General features: G+C 40.7%; 1 protein-coding gene across 11 annotated transcripts in view; it reads left to right on the forward strand.

Annotated features, from left to right (window-relative positions):
- Positions 1-18,659, forward strand: part of FAM13A (family with sequence similarity 13 member A) — a 137,766-nt gene that overhangs the window by 78,257 nt on the left and 40,850 nt on the right. For 9 of the 11 annotated variants that reach the window (XM_027636106.1, XM_027636103.1, XM_027636107.1 and 6 more), the window contains one exon: positions 9,220-9,261. The exons of 1 other annotated variant lie outside the window; for it this stretch is intronic. In XM_027636106.1, coding sequence (XP_027491907.1) covers positions 9,220-9,261 — 42 coding nt within the window. Of the gene's footprint in view, positions 1-9,219; positions 9,262-18,041; positions 18,161-18,659 lie in introns of those variants that run through there. One more of the 11 variants, XM_027636114.1, reaches the window with a different exon arrangement.

Raw genomic sequence — 18,659 nt, forward strand, 5'->3', positions numbered from 1 at the left:
ATTAAGCGGTCCATACCTCCCCTAGCCATATTTGAATGGGATGAATGTCAGTCTTTTGGTAATCTACAAAACAGTAAATAAGAAATTTACCGTGCTATTTCAGCACTGTGGTGGAGCTCTTTCAGCCAAACCTGCGGAGTTGCTGCTTTTACTTCAACACAATAAAATAGTAACTGAAATTGCTGCCCAAACTGTTACTGTCTTGGTAAAGTGCAGGGTCCTCTGCAGGTAGATTTGTTGCAGTAATGCAGTCATGGGGGTCCATGTTGATGACTGCAGAGAAACAGAAATGTGGTTTGAATGTCTTCAAGTAGTCATGGTGCATAGTTTCTATTTGAAGGACCAGTCTCACATAATATTTTTAACCTTTTTGTGTTCCCGAGGATCTTACTGTCCTAGCAGCGGTCGGAACAAGTGGTTATTATTGTGCTCTTGACTCTTCACCCCAGGGGAAGATAGGTTTCACAGGCTGGCTCTAATTAGACTCTTTGTTTTTGTTGTTGCAAGTGCTAAGTCTCCATCAGTTAGAGACGTATTCTGCACTTTAAAAGTGAAGAATTTTTTCAAACTACAGTAAACTTTGAATATGGTACAGAATTGTTTGAGTTTTGCAGTTAAAAATTATTCACAAAATTATGGTTTCTTTTCCATCTCCCTGATCTATTTTTAGGTTGTGTATATGGTACTTTAAACACCTAATTTCCTTTGGACCTAGGGGCAGATAAGCATAGAATGCCAGATCCCTTTATAGTGGTGTTCTCCCTTATTCTTCTCCCTGTAGTGTTGTTTCATCCCTTCTTAGTGCAGAGTTTTGCTGCAGAAGAGGGTCTTGCTGGCTTTGAGCATTTTTTACAAGCTTCAGGAAAAGTGATGCCTATTAGTGGTTAGTAACCAGCATGGGTAACACTATGCTTGTAGTTCCCGTGAGGTGGACAGGCTAATGTTGCTGTTCCAGCTGAGGCATGGACAAATTGCAGTGCACAGCTCCTGTTGCTGGGTTTAAATCAGACTAGTGCCACCCTTCAGGTGCTGCATCTTAGGGCACTTCCCAAGCTAAAAGACTCCATCTTTCCCTCTCAAGACAGAGAATGAGCTGCCAACAATAATCACACTTGGTTCCCTTCCTGCGTAAGTGTACTCCCACCCGGCCCTGTCCTGCAGGTGGCTTTGGACCACAAGCTGGCCATGCGGTGCCTGCCGTGGGAACCTCCTGTGTGGAAGCACTACAGATATGTAGCTGATGTGTAAAACTTGGGAGAGGGAGAAGGGCTCTGTGTTAAGAAGCTGTGATATGTAAATAGCATTTGTCAGTAGAGTGGCAAAGTATCATATCTACCGTGGTATCCGTAAGCTGTGAGTCTGTCTTCCTGAAAATCATATAATGTGCTTGCATATGTACTATATGGTATCATTTTATTCTATACATAGATATTTGTGGAATGACACATGATGGGTTATGGTGGCCTGCTGTGAGGGATGGGGATGTCAGGGTTATGTTTCATTGCATAGGAAGAGGTGGCAGGCCAAATGTGTTGAACTTCCACTGCAATAGGTACTATATTGCCCAAGCACTGTAGAAGGCACCAGTAAATGTCACATGGGTTGCATTACTGATTTTCCAACAACTTATCCACCAGTAATTGTCTCTTCCATTGCTAATAGGCTAACATCTCTTCTGAATAGCATTAGCTTACTTTAATGTCTTAGATTCCTAGTTAGACGATTACTAATGCTGTTAATACATGTTAATTCATCTGTTCTAGCTCAGTCTATTGCAGATTTAACAACAGCTGTGGCTGTGGTTGCCTTTGCCAGTCGTATCTGCTGGTTGCTGTAGGAGATAAGAAAGGCAGGTACACACTTGGACTTTGTTTGGGATCAGTGGACTCTGTTGTTTTGCACTTTGTTGAAACAAGTCAAGGTAGTAGAAGAGTGAAGCCATCACAAGTATTTTTAGAAAGTGCATCTGATAGCAGTAGGGAATGTGACTGATGGGTTTCTAATCTCTACACAGCAGTTGTCTGTATGGGCTGTCTTGCAGTCATCATCAAGATTGTTTGATTTACCTTGTTGGTTGGTTTGCTTCACAAATACCCAGTGTTTTAGCCCAAGAACACCATTTGTATTCCAACACACTTTATTCTTTTTTCTTTTGAATGGCTGCTGTGTTTTCTTTAACACGCTAGTGAGCATCTGTGTGTAAAGTTGTATTGTAAATATGTCTGATCCTTTGGACTTTGTTATCACTTTCTATCCAAGATACTGGGAGGGCTTGACAAGCCCTAACGAAGTACGTTCTGGAATATGTACATGAGGTATGCTCTCTGAGAACTTGTATCTAACTTTTTCTTTGTTTGCTTTGAGTTTCGGTGTTTTTTCTTCTGGTGGAAGAATGAAGAGAAATTCAGACCTGTGGTTCTCATCTTCCACAAGTCATAGCTTATTACAAAATGCTATGTGAATTTTGTGTGAATTTTTTTGCCTTCCAAGCTCAGATTTGGCCCACAGCTGGGTGCCTTGTCTTGTCACAGCTGTGACATGGTGAGTGTAGGAGCCTATGGAAAACCGTTCCTGAGTACAACTGAGGGTGGGGGGCTCTGACTAAAAGAGGAAAGTGAGATGGAATTTTTCTGTGATGTTTGCTTCTGGGGTGTCCACCTGATTAAGCAAAAAAGTATGAATATTTACCTAAAAGCTGGGCTCTGAGATACCTTTATTTGAACTGTGCAAGCTTTTAACAAACAATCCTGAAACCGAAATCACTGGTTACCTAGTAACAGTTCTTCACCATTATAATGCAACAGGTATGTGTGTGTTATGCAACTTTACACTGTTAAATTCTGAGATGAGGTGAGACTTTGGCTGGTACATTCATTCCGCCTCTTTCTGACCCATTTTCTAGTTTTAACCCAGTTAGGGCTATTGCCAAACCACAAGTAGAAGGAAAGACACGGCCCTGTCTTTCATAATAATACCCAAGTAGTTTCAGAAGTAAAACAACAAAAGCAAGCTGTTTAACATTGATGTCATTTTATAAAAGATAAACATATTTGCATTGTAGGGGGATGGTAGGTAGAAAATCATTATACAAAATTATGCTGTCAAGGATTCTGGGATATTCAGATATGTCAATATAAAATGGAAAATCAGCCTCTTGCTCACAGGGGCATTTAGTTAGCAACAAGTTCTGCTTATTGCACCTTGCTATGGGGTAGCCTGTACTCCCTGATCCCTGATGTTGCTTTGAAGTGGGAGGAGGTGTGCAAAAAGTCTTCAGTGTAGTTTTTTTTCCTGTTCAGGTAAAGTGCCTCAAACTCAGTGCCACCTCACGCACAACCGGTGCAGTTATGCCTGTGGATAATGCACTATATCCTCATTATGTTTGGCTGTGCTCTATGATAGTGTTTCCTAGAATTAAAAACCTCCTACTCTAGGCTTGGGTCCTTGTGCCTTAATTGTGACTGTGGCAAATAGAACAAGAAGTAATAAGTGCTCCTCAGACATGACAAAGTGATTGTTCGTATTTACCTCAGCTTGTCTCTGTGGAGTAGTAATACAGGTATTTTAAGTGCCAGAGAAAACAAGAAGCAGAAGCTTCTGTTTTGGAAGGCAAATGGGGAACTCTTCCCCAAAAAGTCTCTTTCTTCAACCCTGCAGTTATGTTGCTGCCCACTGGCATCTCACATGCTTAAGATGTAATTTAATTGAGAGACTTTAGGAAAAACACTGCTGAAGAAACAGCTTTGGGGAAGATGGTGAGATCCTTTGGAGATTAATATTTAAACCAATACCAATCCACTCCCACCCAAGTCATTGGAGATGTTTTGTGGAGTATGTGAGTTCAGAATAAAGAAGCTGGGTTGTCAGCCTCATATTTTGACATGCCGCTCGTTGGCTGACTAGCTTATTTAAGTTTCAGTGGTATGCATGGTTAGGTATAAGCATAACTATTGTGAAGACTGGAGATAAATATCTGGAACAACATGTTATGGTTTTGATTTATAAAAGTTACTCTTCAGGGAAAATGAAAATGTTTTCATGGAAATAACTCACAGAGAAATAGCTGTTAAGCATTTGTTTCTTAAATAGTGCATATAGGGCATTCCTGCCTTCCTTTTCTTTAGGTGTATAGAGCAAGGGTGGTATTGCTCAATAATTGATGGTAGGTGCTGACTCTAATGTTGACCATTATATCACCACACTGTTATGTTAGATGAAATTTACGGTTAGTCTTACATCGAGGGTGGCATTATTCTTCCTTCTTTTGCGTAATGTACCTCAATATTTATTTGAAGGAAGTTTGTTTTGAAGGATTTATTTGAAGGAAAAAGCTTATGTTGCCTGGTATTTCTCCTTGGCAAAAACATTACCTTTTACCCACTGCTGCGAAGCACAAGCTATGAGTAAATTGCTCTATTGAGAAAATAAGTATGCAATAAATTTTCATGAGCTGTTTCAATCTTGCATTTTTTGCAAGATTGAAATAACTTTTATGGGGAATTGACGTAGGGGGGTGAAGAAGTGCTGAAAAATTTGTGAATAAGACGAAACATTCAGCAAAAAGCACTACTGTGGCCTGAAAATCAGCGTTTCCTTGAAGCTGTTTTTAGTGTTCTTAGTGTTGAATGTCGGAACAAGTAAATAAACCATAGTGTTAATATCCTCTGTAAATGCAAAAATTGCATATCTGTTAATCCAAGAAGGCCTGGTGGTTCTGAATGATGAGAAGAAAACAAGGGGAGACTCGAGCTTGAACCTTCCTTCTCCTGCCTTCGAAAACTTCCTTAATTTTTGATATCATTAGTAATTTGACACCGACTTTTCAATGGCTTTTGGTTTGATTGCATTAAAATTAAAAGCAGCTATTACCTTGCCTGAAAGAAGTATTCTCACTAAACAAGCAATTAATTTCTTTTGAAGTCCGGAATATCCGTGGTGGAATAGAAAGTGAACCATTTCCTTATCTAACTTTTGAGGTCAGAACAAATAAAGTTATGGCAAGGCACTAGGAAAACATGACCTTGGCTGAGCAGCAAGACCCTGACAGTCTCTAGACCTTTCATTTCTGGTGTAGAATGTTGACACTTCAGTCAAAGTACATTTTCATGATTGTAAAAAGAACTCACAACCCCCAAACCCAGCAACACAGTGTATTAATTTAATTTCATCCACTAAATGTCCCATTTATCTTTTGAAAAGAGATGTGGAATAGGAAAGCAGCCGTGGATTTGCAATGGAGGCTCCAGTGCCAGGAAACCAAGACAGAAGAACTGCTGATAGTTAAGTGTAAATAAAACAAGGAGGAAGGACCCTGAGCCACCCTCTGACTTGGGCTGAGAACTCAGGCGGTTGAGTAGAGGGCTGAGACAGGGGTAGCCCATATATGTGTAAATAAATTAGGAACTTTCTGTCTAAGTGGGTGTTCTGCAATAGGCTCCGCAGCTCCCTTGTTCTTCCTGAAGGGCAAGTTGATTTAATGGTTGAACTTGATAATCTTAGAGGGTTTTTTTCACGCTCAACAATTCTGTGGTTCTGTGACAGCATCAGCAAAAAAAAAAAAAAAAAAAAAAGACCATCATTGTATGTTTAAGGATGTGAGGGGTGAACAGTTGACTGTAACATTCCTGTTGCAAAAGAGGGAGGTAAAAAAAGGTAACTGCCCTTCTGTGATGGAAATTTATCGTTTAACAGTTAGACTTCACTCAGGCTTTCCTATTTCCTTTCTCAGAGACAGAAAGGATGAGTTATGTAAATGCTGTAAAATACATGTGCCTGAAAATCCCCAAATGTGCTAAACTAACTGGTGGGCTAAACTGGTGTTCCTTCCAGTCTGACAAACTGCTTTGCTAGCTCAGTGGAGGTCACAAACATAACAGTATTACTTCTTTAGCTCTGAAATAAACAGAACAAGTTTATTTATTTGGGTTTATTTGTTTGTTTTTAGTTTGGCTGGTATTTGTTTTGGTTTTTAGCAAGAAGGCGTCAGTTAGGTAATCTCCCAAGTATTTCATGGAAGCACTTAATTTCAGTTTAATCCCTTGATTTAGGGGAACTATTTATATGCCTGAGTTAAAAGAGACTGCTGTATCTTGCACTCACCTGCTTGGCCAGGTAATCGGGGATAGCTGAATAAATAACTGGGTTTTTTTTTTTAAAGTTATTTCATCCTTTTAGTGCCTTCTCATCATAAAGCATATGTAAAGCTAGACAAACTTTGAGGATAAAAACCAACCAACCAACCAAAAAACCTCAAAACTTAATCTACTGCTAAACCTGTTTGTCTAATGGGTAAATTCTTTGCTGGGCAAGGTAGAAATTTAAACTATGTAAGAGCTGCTCATCAGAATGACTTGTCCTGTCCATACTGTGGGGATCTGACTTGGTTTGCCCAGTCAGTGTACCAGGTATTAAGCGTTTCCTTCTTTCTGGAAGGGTTATACATCCCTTTAACCAAAGAGGAATTATGCAATCCAAGTACAGTACAGTGCAGTTAAATGTTAAACATATCTTAGCGACTTCTAGCATTTTCTTTTGAAAGGATACATGGTAGACAGGGGTTCCTAGCAATACTAGTAAGCCCTTTAGTTCAAGGGGCTTGTTTTAAAAACAAGTGAGCGGTTGTTTTCTAACCAGCATAGTGTGAGTTATAGTGACAAAGAGTGCTGTGTGGAAGATTTTAAAGCAATTTCTAGCCCATTTATTGTGTAATATCAACTGGTGATCATTTATGATCACATCTTGTATATTTTTGCTCGCTTGCCTGTCACTTCTCTGTCTGAAACTATGTGTTTAGGTATATACAGGTTTAAAACTTCTTGCACACAATTTCCATTTCTTTTATTAAACTAAGCTGTGCTTATGAGTATAAGTGCATCAGTTTATTACCTTTCAGTGGGAATAATCCATTATTTCATAAAGTGTTATAATCAAAACAGAATCTTTGTGTGCTAAGTGATTGCAGTAGGATTTGGTAGTCTCACATCTAACTTGAGAGATTACGAATTGTGTGGAATAACTGCTTTAAATTAACTGTTTGCAATTTAGACAGCTCATATCTTCCAGCTTGCACTAATGAGTTGGCTAAGGTGCATGAAGTTAGGGAAAGATGTTTGGGATATGTTGGTTTTAATGGTTTAGTGGGAAAATGGGTAATATGCTTTACTCAGATGCAGGAGGTCTTCTTAAAAGATTTTTATGGTTTTCTCAGAAGTCTGGATTTCATACTAATTAACTTGGAGGTATTCATCCCAGATTCAGCTACTGATCAGTGCTGCATGTGTAAAACTATAAACCATTATTTAGTAAAAGAGGTTATGCACAGCTACAGTTATTAGCAGCTGTGAAATTCTGAGACGTGATGATCTGAATGAAGCTGGTACTTGGTTTCTTACTTCTCTAAGAGCTGTTTTGTCTACCATTCCCAGCTAATGTTCTTTAAATATTTGTTTCTCCTCTCTTACTTTGTATGGGTGGATATTGATTTTTTTTTTTTTGTACAGATATAAAGCTTTCTTGAACTTACAGAGCAGCAGTTGTACTTGCTGTGGAAGAACAGGAAGGAAATGCAAGAAGTTTCAGAGTCCCTGCTGAATACTGCTTTTCCATCTGATCTGTCAAAGCAAATATTGGGAGCATGAATGTAAAAAAGCTATTTGGACTTTTTCAGTATCATTGTGCTTCAGCGACTTGGAAAGTAATTACAAATCCTGAGATAAGGAAGGGGTTTTATGATAGAAGAGAAAGCATGTTTGATGTGGCTTTGACAACTGCCACTTGTACATAAAGCAGCATTTGGTATTGGCATTTGAAGTTGCATCGATGAACAGAAATCTTGATGGTGCTGTGAACTTTCCTCTGTGTGAGAAAACATTTTTCATGTTTTCTGTCCAACACTGGGACTTGTTCGCATTGAGATGACAAGTACAGCTACTAACACAATGAACTGAACGTAGCAAAAAATTTCACCAGCAGCTTTGTGAATTTAAGTAGCTTCTTTATACTTACAAAAATAAATATTCTGTAAGTGCTAAATAAAGTGATAACATGCATGCAGGCTGGGAGACTGCGCATGCCGTCAGGGCAGGGAGCCTGTACCTGGCAGAGGTTCTTACTTGTGCCTTTTTTGCAGGTCGTCTTCTGGGAAGGGCAATAATAGGTACTTCCATGTTTCCATCCACTTTTTCTAGGCACTCTCAAAGCCATAGCAGTTTCTCACAAAGACTGTTCAGGTGATGTTGACCTCAGTTCACAGGCAGGCACTGTCCTCCTGCACTGCACTGCACTGCGCTGCTCTGCGTGCTGACCAGCTCTGGGAGCGACAGCGGCGTTCAGTGCTCCCACAGCAGTGGCTGACTGCAGCTTGCTCAAGCTGCTGACCTCAGTGGCATATCCCGTGTGCTTGGAGGAAGCCAGGTGTCCTGTTCTGGAGAGTTAGAAGTCTTGAATACCCTGCAAAACTGACTGTTTCTCAATTTGGAATGAGTAGGTGAAATTTGTTTCAACCCCTTCGTACAGCGGCATGGTCTTACCTTGACTTAAGCCATCAGTCCACCACACCTTTAAGCTTCAGTGTCCCAGCAGCTCGTTCTTAGGCTTGTGCCAGCACAGGCAGGCTGAGCTGGATCAGGCCTGTTCAGGGCAGCTGACAACTAAAATACCATTTTGTCAGGGGACCTCCATGCCAGCTGATGGCAGTCCCTGATCTCAAGCCTACAGAAATTTTGGCATAGTCAAATAAGCTTTCCACAGGAACAGTGAAACTGGGGAATTTGTAGCCTCTTGCATACACCTATGGCCATTTCTGTGGTTACTCAAGATGTCATTTGTGGTTTTTTCTCAAATTTGGCTTTAATAGGCAGATTGTTTAATTCTGGAACAGCAGGCAGCAAAGGGCTCTCTTGGTTTTGCTGGCAAAAAATGCTTTATTGTTGCTATGGGAATAGTCCTTGCACTTCTGCAGAGTCTGAATGACTCCTGGCTGTCTAGCAGGAGATCTGTTACACCACATTTGTGGACACTGAGAAGTGAGTTAGATTGCCAGGATTTAAGAAACGTGACTTAAAGGTTTCTTTCATGTGTAAAACCAGGAGACAAAGTAGACGTGTTACCTCTGTAGCAGGTTTCACTTTTGTTATCTCTGCTTGTTAAGAGTGAGTATCTTGAACTGCACATACAAGACAGAACTGCATACTAACCTTAAAAAATATGTTTTATTTTTAGCTCCCAAGAAGATGAGCGGCCTATGTCACCCTTCTATGTGAGGTATTTACTCAGTTGTTTAAATTTATTTTTCTGTGCGGGCTTGACTCGTTATTGAAATTAAATGTGGGGAGGGGTGCCAGAAGTGCTGATAAAACTGTAATCAAAGTGGAGATTAATGTTACATTTGTAATTATTGCTCAGTTAATGAGATAAGTCTTTGAAGATACAAACTCTGTTGCGATTTTTTTGTATTTACAGAATAGACCTGGGCTTTAAACTCTTAATTAGAAAATGGACATGGGTTTCCTCTTTTCTTTGATTTGTTATGTAGCTTAGGTGCCTGTCTTGAGTAGTTTATAACCTGCAGGCAGAGGAGAGATTTTTGCCACAAGCTTTGAGGAACTCGCAGCATGTGCTGCTCAGAAAGAAATCAGGAACCAGATGGTGAGTCAGCAGCCCATACAGCAACTGCTTCTCTGCTGCAGCCCAGAAGAGCAGGAGAGTGCCTGTGTCCCCAGCAAGCCTCTCTGGAGGGAATGGTGCTCACGCTGCATTTGAACAAATTGTGTTTCTTGTTTTGCCAACTGGAGGGCAAAGTCACTGCTTGTAAAAATGGTCTAATTCTGTTGACATCAGTGAAAGTTTGCTCTGCTTGCTTCAGTAGCAGGCTCAATTCCAGTGCTTTCATTTTATACTTAGTGGAAGAACAGGAGCCAGGGCAATTAACAGTGAAGGGCTGCAGAGGAAGAAGGGCCAGATATTATAATTGGGTTCTTTGATCTCTGCAGAGTTTAAACAAATAAAAAGAAATCCCAGTGGTGCTTTATGTGAGAGCAGTGATAATTAGAATTCTTACAGCGATCTCTGAAATTTGTTAATTCTCTTGTATGTATTTCTATTTATCTTTGTAGCTTGGGTTTTTTCTTAGCGATTTTTTTAACAAACTATAGAAACACTGCATTTAATGCATACTGTGCAGAAATGTGTGTCAGTGAACTGTTCATGGACTAGCCTGGTTGCATGATCTTGTCTGCCTTCCTATTGATACACCATCATTCCCTGAAGTGTGTTTGTGAAGATGTTACCCAGTCTTGGCCTCAAAAGCTCTGAACTGTCTGAGGAGGTTCTGCCTTTTCCATTGTGAGATTATTTTGTAGCTGCATACATACATTCCCCTGTCTCAAGTTTTCCTTAGTTTAAATCTTCATCCTGTCTTTCCATTGAAAATGGTCCCCCTCTTTCTTTCTGGCTAAATGTGACCTTCAGATCATTTTAGGCTTTCATTATGTTTCCATTTATCTTACTGCTTAAAACTGTCCTTCCAAGCCCTTTCCTGGATTATGGAAAAATTACGCATGAAGGAGATTGTCTTCAGCTGACCTTGTCAAGATTACCAAGGAGATAGGGAGCCAAGAGTGAACCTAACGAAACTAACATCAAAGCAGGACATTCCTGAAAGCAAGTTTGAACATTTTAAATAGAAATGTGGGCGTCAGGCAAAGCATTACCAGCCAGTCAAAGGAGGGGATTGTCCTGCTCTGCTCTGCACTGGTGCGACCTCACCTTGAATACTGTGTGCAGATTTGGGCACCACAATATAAGAAAGATATTAAGCTATTGGAGAGTGTCCAAAGGAGGGCAATGAAGATGGTGAAGGGCCTTGAGGGGAAGCCGTATGAGGAGTGGCTGTTCATCCTGTAGAAGAGGAGACTGAGGGGAGATCTCATTGCAGTCTACAACTTCCTCATGAGGGGAAGAGGAGGGGCAGACACTGATTTCTTGTCTCTGATGACCAGTGCCAGGACAGGAAGGAATGGCCTGAAGTTGTGTCAGGGGAGATTTAGGTTGGATATTAGAAAAAGGTTCTTCACCCAGAGGGTGGTTGGGCACTGGAATAGGCTCCCCAGAGAAGTGGTCGCAGCACCAAGCCTGACAGTTCAAGAAGCATTTGGACAATGCTCTCAGGCACATGGTGGGATTCTTGGGAATGGTCCTGTGCAGGGCTAAGAGTTGGACTCGATGATAATTGTGGGTTCCTTCCAACTTGGCACATTCTGTGATTCTCTGATATTAGGGTGGGGAAGAAAGATTGTGTCCATTGCAATGAAGGGGTGGCTTTCCATGGGAATCTGTCTTGCAAATAGGAAGGAAACAGTCAGGAATAAGCATATAGTTGAGAAGTGAAGGAATGGCTTGTAGGAGCAGAGAGGGAGCAGCATACCTTGAGACAAAGGCTTCATGCTAAGCTTGTGTCTTTTGTAATGTTGCTGGGATACAGTTACTTGTAAATAAAGCGAACAGCTTGTAAGTCTTGCTTCTATTTATCACACATCAGAAATGTGTCCTCCTGCGGTCAGTTGCCAAGTGCAGTTAATTTGGCAGGAGAGAGCTGGTGGTGGCTGGGCAAATCATGGTGCTTCAACAACTGAGAACTTGAGTGGGTGGCCAGTTTTTTCAGCGCAACTTTGACTGTTCTAATTGCTGCCCCAGAGCTGTGCATGACATATGTAGGAATTGCGTTTCACACCATGGGCAAGGAAGGGGAGGCTATTTCTGTTAGCTGTCTCATGGTCAAATATATTTCTATTACTACCAGCCACATTTATAAAATTTGAAATACTGTTCAAGTAATCCTTGAAGTGAATCATGAATGTTTAGGTACAGAGCAGCCACTGCTGTGTTTATGCAGTATTTCCATATAGATAATTATACAAGTTAAATAAGTGGGAACAAGAGCTCTTTAGCTTCCAAACAGTGCATGATACTTGGCTTTGCCAGACTGAAGGAGCATTGTGTCCCTCTGTCATGGTTTAACCCCAGCCAGCAACCAGACGCTCACTTACTCCTGCACCAGAGGGACTGGGGAGATAATTGGAATGGTAAAAGCTAGAAAACTTGGGGGTTGAGATAAAGACAGTTTAATAGGAAAAAGCCATTCACACAACCAAAGCAAACCCAGGAATCAGTTCACTGCTTCCATGGGCAGGCAGGTGTTCAGCCATCTCCAGGAGAACAGGGCCCAACACAAGTAACAGTTACTTGGGAAGACAAACACTGTCACTCCAAGCGTCCCCCACTTCTTCCATCTTCCCCCCACTTGAAATGAAAAGCATGATGTTGCAGTGTATGGAATATCCCTTTGGTCAGTTTGGGTGACCTATCCTGGCTATGTCTCCTCCCAACCTCTTGTGCACCCCCAACTTCCTTGCCAGCGTGGCAGTACAAAAAGCGGGAAAGGCCTTGGTTCTGCATAAGCCCTGCTCAGCAAAAGCCAAAACATCTCTATATTATCAACCCTGTGTCCAGCACAAATCCAAAACACAGCCCCATATCAGCCACAGTGAAGAAAATTAACTCTACTCCAGCCAAAACCAGCACACCCCCATAGACCAGTTTTGGGAGAATCAAACCAGAGACTTGATTATTCAGTGCTGTACCGTGTCAGCTAGAAATGGAGATATTTCCCTGGCTGGTCTTTTTAACAATAAGGCCAATACTGAAGGTCTTAGCTTTTAAGTTGGGGTTTTTTCCTTTAGACATTGGGAAAGTCAAGACCAATTATAGAGTTTATCACCACTGCTGCTTTGTAAGGAAATAAGCAGTCATTAACGGTACAAGAGTAAGCAGTAAATGAGGCAAAATGTGACATAGGTTCGTAAAGAGTGGTGGCAACCACCAAAATTATTTTTATAAGACTTCACAGAGAAAGGAAGAAAAATAATATACCTAATCTGTCTGACATCAGCAAAATGTTTTATATCATGCCATCGATATGGAAAAAAGGACATTAGTACTAGAACTTAAAGATGCATAGGGAGGGGGTGAGACCTATAGAGCAAGGAGATTGCTGCTGGAGCTCCTTAAATGTCATGGACTTTTTTTCTTTAATAGCCACCGGCACAATAAAATCAAATCATGTTGACAAACCGAGCTTATAGCAGAAATTTAGGATGGATGAATGGGTTGAGAGTGTCTTCTGGGAGAAAATATATGGTAGTGAGATATTATATAGGGTGATTTATATATATATAAAGATAAGCATCAAATATAAGATATAGTATAAAAATAATAACATAGGTAATAATGTCATATATCTCAGGACTAATAATGAAAATCTTTGATGTGAAAGGGGAGTTCCTCGCATTTGGAAGTGCCAAGGAAGAAAAGGATGTGGGCATACTTGTTCATGGAGGGATGAAAGGGAGGCATGGGATGAAAATCTTCAAGTTGAAGTAATCACATGACAGTGGATATACAAAGGAATTATTTTCAGTATACCTTTGTACAAGAGACAGGTGAGGCCCTGCACAGCTTCAGTAACTTGTGTTCCAATGGCATTAGGTTTATGAAGATGATAAAAGAAATGGGCAGACCCTGTTATAAGATGGAGAAAAGAGCATGGAGGTCTTAGTCACCATAAGAAACCAGAGGATACATATTCATTCTGAGTTTTAGACAGAAGGGAACGATTGTTTGTGTTAAATAACAATACTGATGCAAGAGGAAATGTGTACAAATAGTCTATGAATAAATTTTGGCAGAAAATTATTACTTTTGTAGCTGAAGGCCTCTTTTGTTGGGCATTATAAGGGTGAGGTTAGCTTGACCAATTTGAGAGATGTGAGATTTGAGTCCATTCCTTTACTGCTGACCAGGGTTATCCTCTCCCTCTCTGTAGTCCTTGGTCAGATAATTTGTTGGCTCAGCTGTGCTCTGTAGCAGGCAAGGAGATTTCTGCACTGTGAAAGAAGAGGAAAATCTTGCTGAGTGATTGATTGTTCCAGGGAGTCTTCCCTGAAGGGTGTTTATGTTCCAAAACCTTTTGTAACAAAGCCTTGTGGTAAATGGAGTTGAGATTGTTAAAAAGTGCAAAGCACTGCTCCTTGTGTAATTCTGTAATGAGACTGTGATGCCAGCTGTACTGAGTAATCAGTACTGAGGAACAGTCTGCAGTTTCAAGTAATGAAGCAGCATCTGGCAGCGGCAGTTCCCTGTAAGCACAATTCTGCTCAACAAGTGCTATGAGTTTTTAGAAGTCAGAGGATCTACAGACATGCTTTGTGCTGCCATATATGCTTTAGATTTGAGGTTAGTCAGGTAGATGGTTTCAGAGGAGTTCCCAGTGAATACATCCTGAGATAAGGCAGGGTGATATTACAGGGGGGGAAAAGCAAAAGCTTTGTAGTGTGGAGCTTCCTTGCTAACATGCAGAGCATTAAACTGAAATTGAGATGAGAGCTGACATCACAAGCAATGCCAAAAATTGAATTAAATACCCATGTGTGCAGGGCAAGGCACTGGACAGTTTCACCTGATTTAATACTTTTTCTCCTAGAAGTACAGATATCCATCCTGTTGGCAGTATTCAGTACAGCTAACTGTTTCTCCTTTTAACAGTTGTTATTTGAGACAACTCTTTATATAACGCAGGTCGAGTATTCTTAACCTGTAGTATTGGTTAAGATGTTTTATTCTGTTTGTTATCAGGTCAATTTCCTGAAGGAGCTGAAAAATTTTGTTCTGGATTTCACATCTGCTTGGCCACCTTCCTGCTGGACAGTTCTTCCTCTGTGGACATGCCATAAGAGGTCCTAAGGCCCACAGGAATGCTGGGCCCCATTGCAAATCATGATTACATTGTGTGATGCATGTTCGTGTCCTGCATGACATCAGCCCTAGCTGAAAGTAAATGCCAGGCCACTGGTTGCCCCTGCTCTGGGTGTCCAGTTACCATGCAGATCTAATGCTCCCTTAGGTGTATCTCCCTTCTCTGTAGGGGAACCTGTGCGACACAGCCATCCAAATTCACCAAGCCTAAATCATGTGACCTGTATGAATCCCCTTCAGGGTTGTCTCTGCTCCAAGCAGTAGGTGTCAGTGTGCATCCGTCAGAAAGGATAATCTCAATGCAAGTGAAAAAGATTAGGAATCGTGAAGACAGTTGCTTTTAGTGGGGTTAGTTTTCTGCATAAGAAGGTAGTGTCAAAAATAGCGTACCACATTTAAAGGAAGGGTAATTTGATCTGAGTTTCTGAAAGCATGGAGATGCTGAAAAAATACTGAAAGTGTGTCATCTGTGTGATGAGACATCCCAGTAACTAAGAGCACATCTCTTTTATTTTTAATGTCATTATTTTCACATTTTATATAAAAATATAAAGTGAAGTAGTTGTCTTAAAATGGATCCTGCGTGAGTCTGCTGTATTGCATGTCACAGTGTGGAGAGTGGGTAGTGTTTAGACTATTTAAGTACCTATGAAAAGAAATTTCTTAGGTCATGGGTTGAAATAATGTATTCATGAGGACTTCAGAAATTTCCCATCTGAAATGTCAAACCTATTTAAAAATTCTTGACTTTGCTGGAGTGGCAAAATGGTAAAAAGTTTTTGAGTCTATTGAGGCTTTCTTACTGTTGTGCTTGGCTTTCTAAAAAGCAAAAACAGGAAAAAAAAAAACAACCCTTTTGCTTCCTGAATAAACAGTTGAATTGTAAATAAATCTCAGCAATGAATGACCTTAGCACCAGATTGTAAGTCTAGCTTATGATTTAGGCCATTAAGCATTGTCAGGAAGTAATTAATTGACTTCATAAATGAAAACCCAATCTGGGAAAATACTGTGCCAGTAAAGTTAGTTTGCTCTGTTTGATGTTTTTTTCTTTGCTCTTTTTACCTGGAAGTTAAAACATCAACAGAGACCTGAATGAAAGAAATTTGGAGAAGGGGCTTTGCTGTCCAACTCAGTTATTTGTCTGCTATCACAAAATGCCCAGCGCAGACCAAACAAGGTGCAGACATTGAATGAGATAATTCTCACTTCAGTGCACATCTTTTAAACATAGAGAGTACTAGTTAGGGGGGCAGGCAAGCTTTAATGTGCTTTAAAGTGATGGAAAATACCACCTTCCTGTACTTGAGGTTGAAACAGAATGAGGGAAGAGACCATGCAGTAAGAGTTTACCTTATGTGTGAAGCAAGACGTTATTCAGAGTTGATGGAGAACCTCTAAAAGTGAGCAAAAAAGACTTGGTAAACAAGTTAGACAACACTAGGAAGTGCTAGAGGTCAGACACCCTAAAAGGAAAAGCATGAGGGTCATAAGAAGCCAGTTCAAAAGTTTATAGGACTTAAAACAGCTGTGTGCCTTGATGCAGGTTTTCTGGCTGGCTTTCTGAAAGTAAAAGTCCCCAGCACTGGGAAACTGTCCTGCTGCCTTCTGTCACCAGAGAAGAACCTGTAAATTCTATTAAAAGTTGGTGTTTCTCAGCATGCTCTGCAGCAGCTGCACAATTTAATAAAGATAATCTAGCTGTGGAGATAATTGACCATACGTATCAGTGAAATGGAGCAGATGTGAGGAGAAAATAATGAACTGTAGCAGAACATGAGTTCTCATTGTCCGGGTGATTTACTGAGCAAGGCAGCCCTTCCAAGGCAGCTGCCTGCACGGGTGGGCATGCCAAGAGGGCTCTTCTAAGCAAGGCTTGCCTCGCCTGCTCCATGAAGTGTAAATCCAACAGCAGAGCAACTTTTGCCACCCAAGAAGTTTGGAAAACCCCGCAGGATACACCCTGCCTGCCTGGTTGCTCTTCTGGGCTGTGAAATCCTTAGTGGGTGGTGTCTTTCCCTGAGTTTGCTAACGTGCTCGTGCACCTCCTGCTCTGTCCTGCAGCAGGCTCAAATCCTAAAACCACTGTGTAACTCTCTGCCCTCCACCATTTGTTTTGGATGTGAACTTCCTCAATATAAGAAAGGTTGGTGGAGAGTAAGTGAAGCAATTTAGCAATACCTTTAAAATAAGCTTCAAAATGAAATAGCCAGAAAAGTTACCAGTTGAGGAATTAAGAGGAAGTTGGGGTATCTTGAAAAACTCTGATTTAAAATCTCTGTCTTATTGAGAAGGGGCTAATGAAAGAGCATTAAAATATCACAGAATTAAGAATAAACTTGGATTCATTACACAAGGAAGAAGTATTTAGAAGGGAAATATAGTAAAATTGGAATGTCAGACCTTCATTTTGTAGTCATCCACTCAGCCATGAAACTGTATGCATACTTCCTGGTTATTTGTCAGTAGTTTGAAAATTACCATATTACTGTCTTTTCTCTAGAAATGGTGTTGTCTGAGTAGGGCTTTTCTAGATACCACAAAGGAGTCATTATGCAAATATGCAATATTATTAATTAGTGGGGTTAATGTACTTAAAATTGAATTGGTGTTAGTAAAGCACACAGTTAACTGTGAATTAGACAACTACAGAATGTATTGGAGTGTTATAAAAAAATGTATGGATAGATAAACCTATATCCTAAGGATGTTTTAAAAAAAAATAGAATCCAAACAGTTGTTTTTTTCCTCTCCACTATCACTTTCCTGAAAACAGAGAAGAAGGGTGTGATAACACCCTTGCTCATTTTGTATTATATGTAAGTATTAGAGAAAGTTGATCCAATATTAACCTGCTTCCACATGTGTAGGAGCAGTAGCCAGTATATGAATTATTAGCCTACCATACTAGCTCCTTGCTTGCTAATATGTCTCCCATGGGAGGCCAGGTCTTAAAAAATAGTTTTGGACTGGGAAGAGGCCAAATAGTTTCTGTAACTGAACAAGAAAGCAAGTAGAATGCTTGAAACACGCTCTTCAAATTGCAAAGCCATCCAGTAGTTAATAGTCAAGATGTTAGATGTGGGAAGAGAGGAATCTTGCAAATTTTTTGTTTCCTATATGCAGATTGTGTGTCTGTACTAATAAATACAGTAGTACTTGTTTGTATGTCTTCTATTCATGAAATCATATGAATGACACAGCTGCTTTGGTGCTGTGCAGGTCATGTGGGATATACTGACAAGTCCATGACTGCTTTCCTGGTATGCCACCACTCCAGGGACCTGTGCCTGGACTGGAGAGGTGCACTGAGTGAAGCTGGGACTGTAAAGGATGAGTGTGTGGTTAGGGCACGTTGCTTAACCCACATGGAGCTGAACACACTGGTTCAGCCTAAGGAAGCTGAAGCATATTGCAAGTCTGATTTGGAGCTGGGTGTTTGTGGCCTTTGTAAATCGGGAGTTCGGGCTGTTTTGTTGATAGCTGTAGTGACTCCTTGCTTACCCTTCTATCGGCTGTTGCCTGCTAGAGTGGTTATCTGAGAGTGTTGCAGCTTCTTAGATAACTCTAGGCCCATACAGTGAAGTGCACAACATTTGAGGAAACAGAGGAAACCTTTGGGTAGTGAAGGGAAGTCAGCTGTTGATGGTTCTGCACTGGAAAGGTTTAAGAGGAACTGGTGAAGACTGAAAGCAATAAATGGCTATTTCGGCAGGAAACACATTTTGCATCTCTCCTGGCTCATACCCTGACCACAATGCCATTTTATTGGGATATATCAGTCAGTTGTACTTATTTGTTGATGTGGGGATAATTTGAAATGAACCCCTAGGCCTGTAGCTTATTTGACC

This window comes from Corapipo altera, unplaced genomic scaffold, assembly GCF_003945725.1.
Source record: "Corapipo altera isolate COAL_440 unplaced genomic scaffold, ASM394572v1 22b, whole genome shotgun sequence".
NCBI lineage: Eukaryota > Metazoa > Chordata > Aves > Passeriformes > Pipridae > Corapipo > Corapipo altera.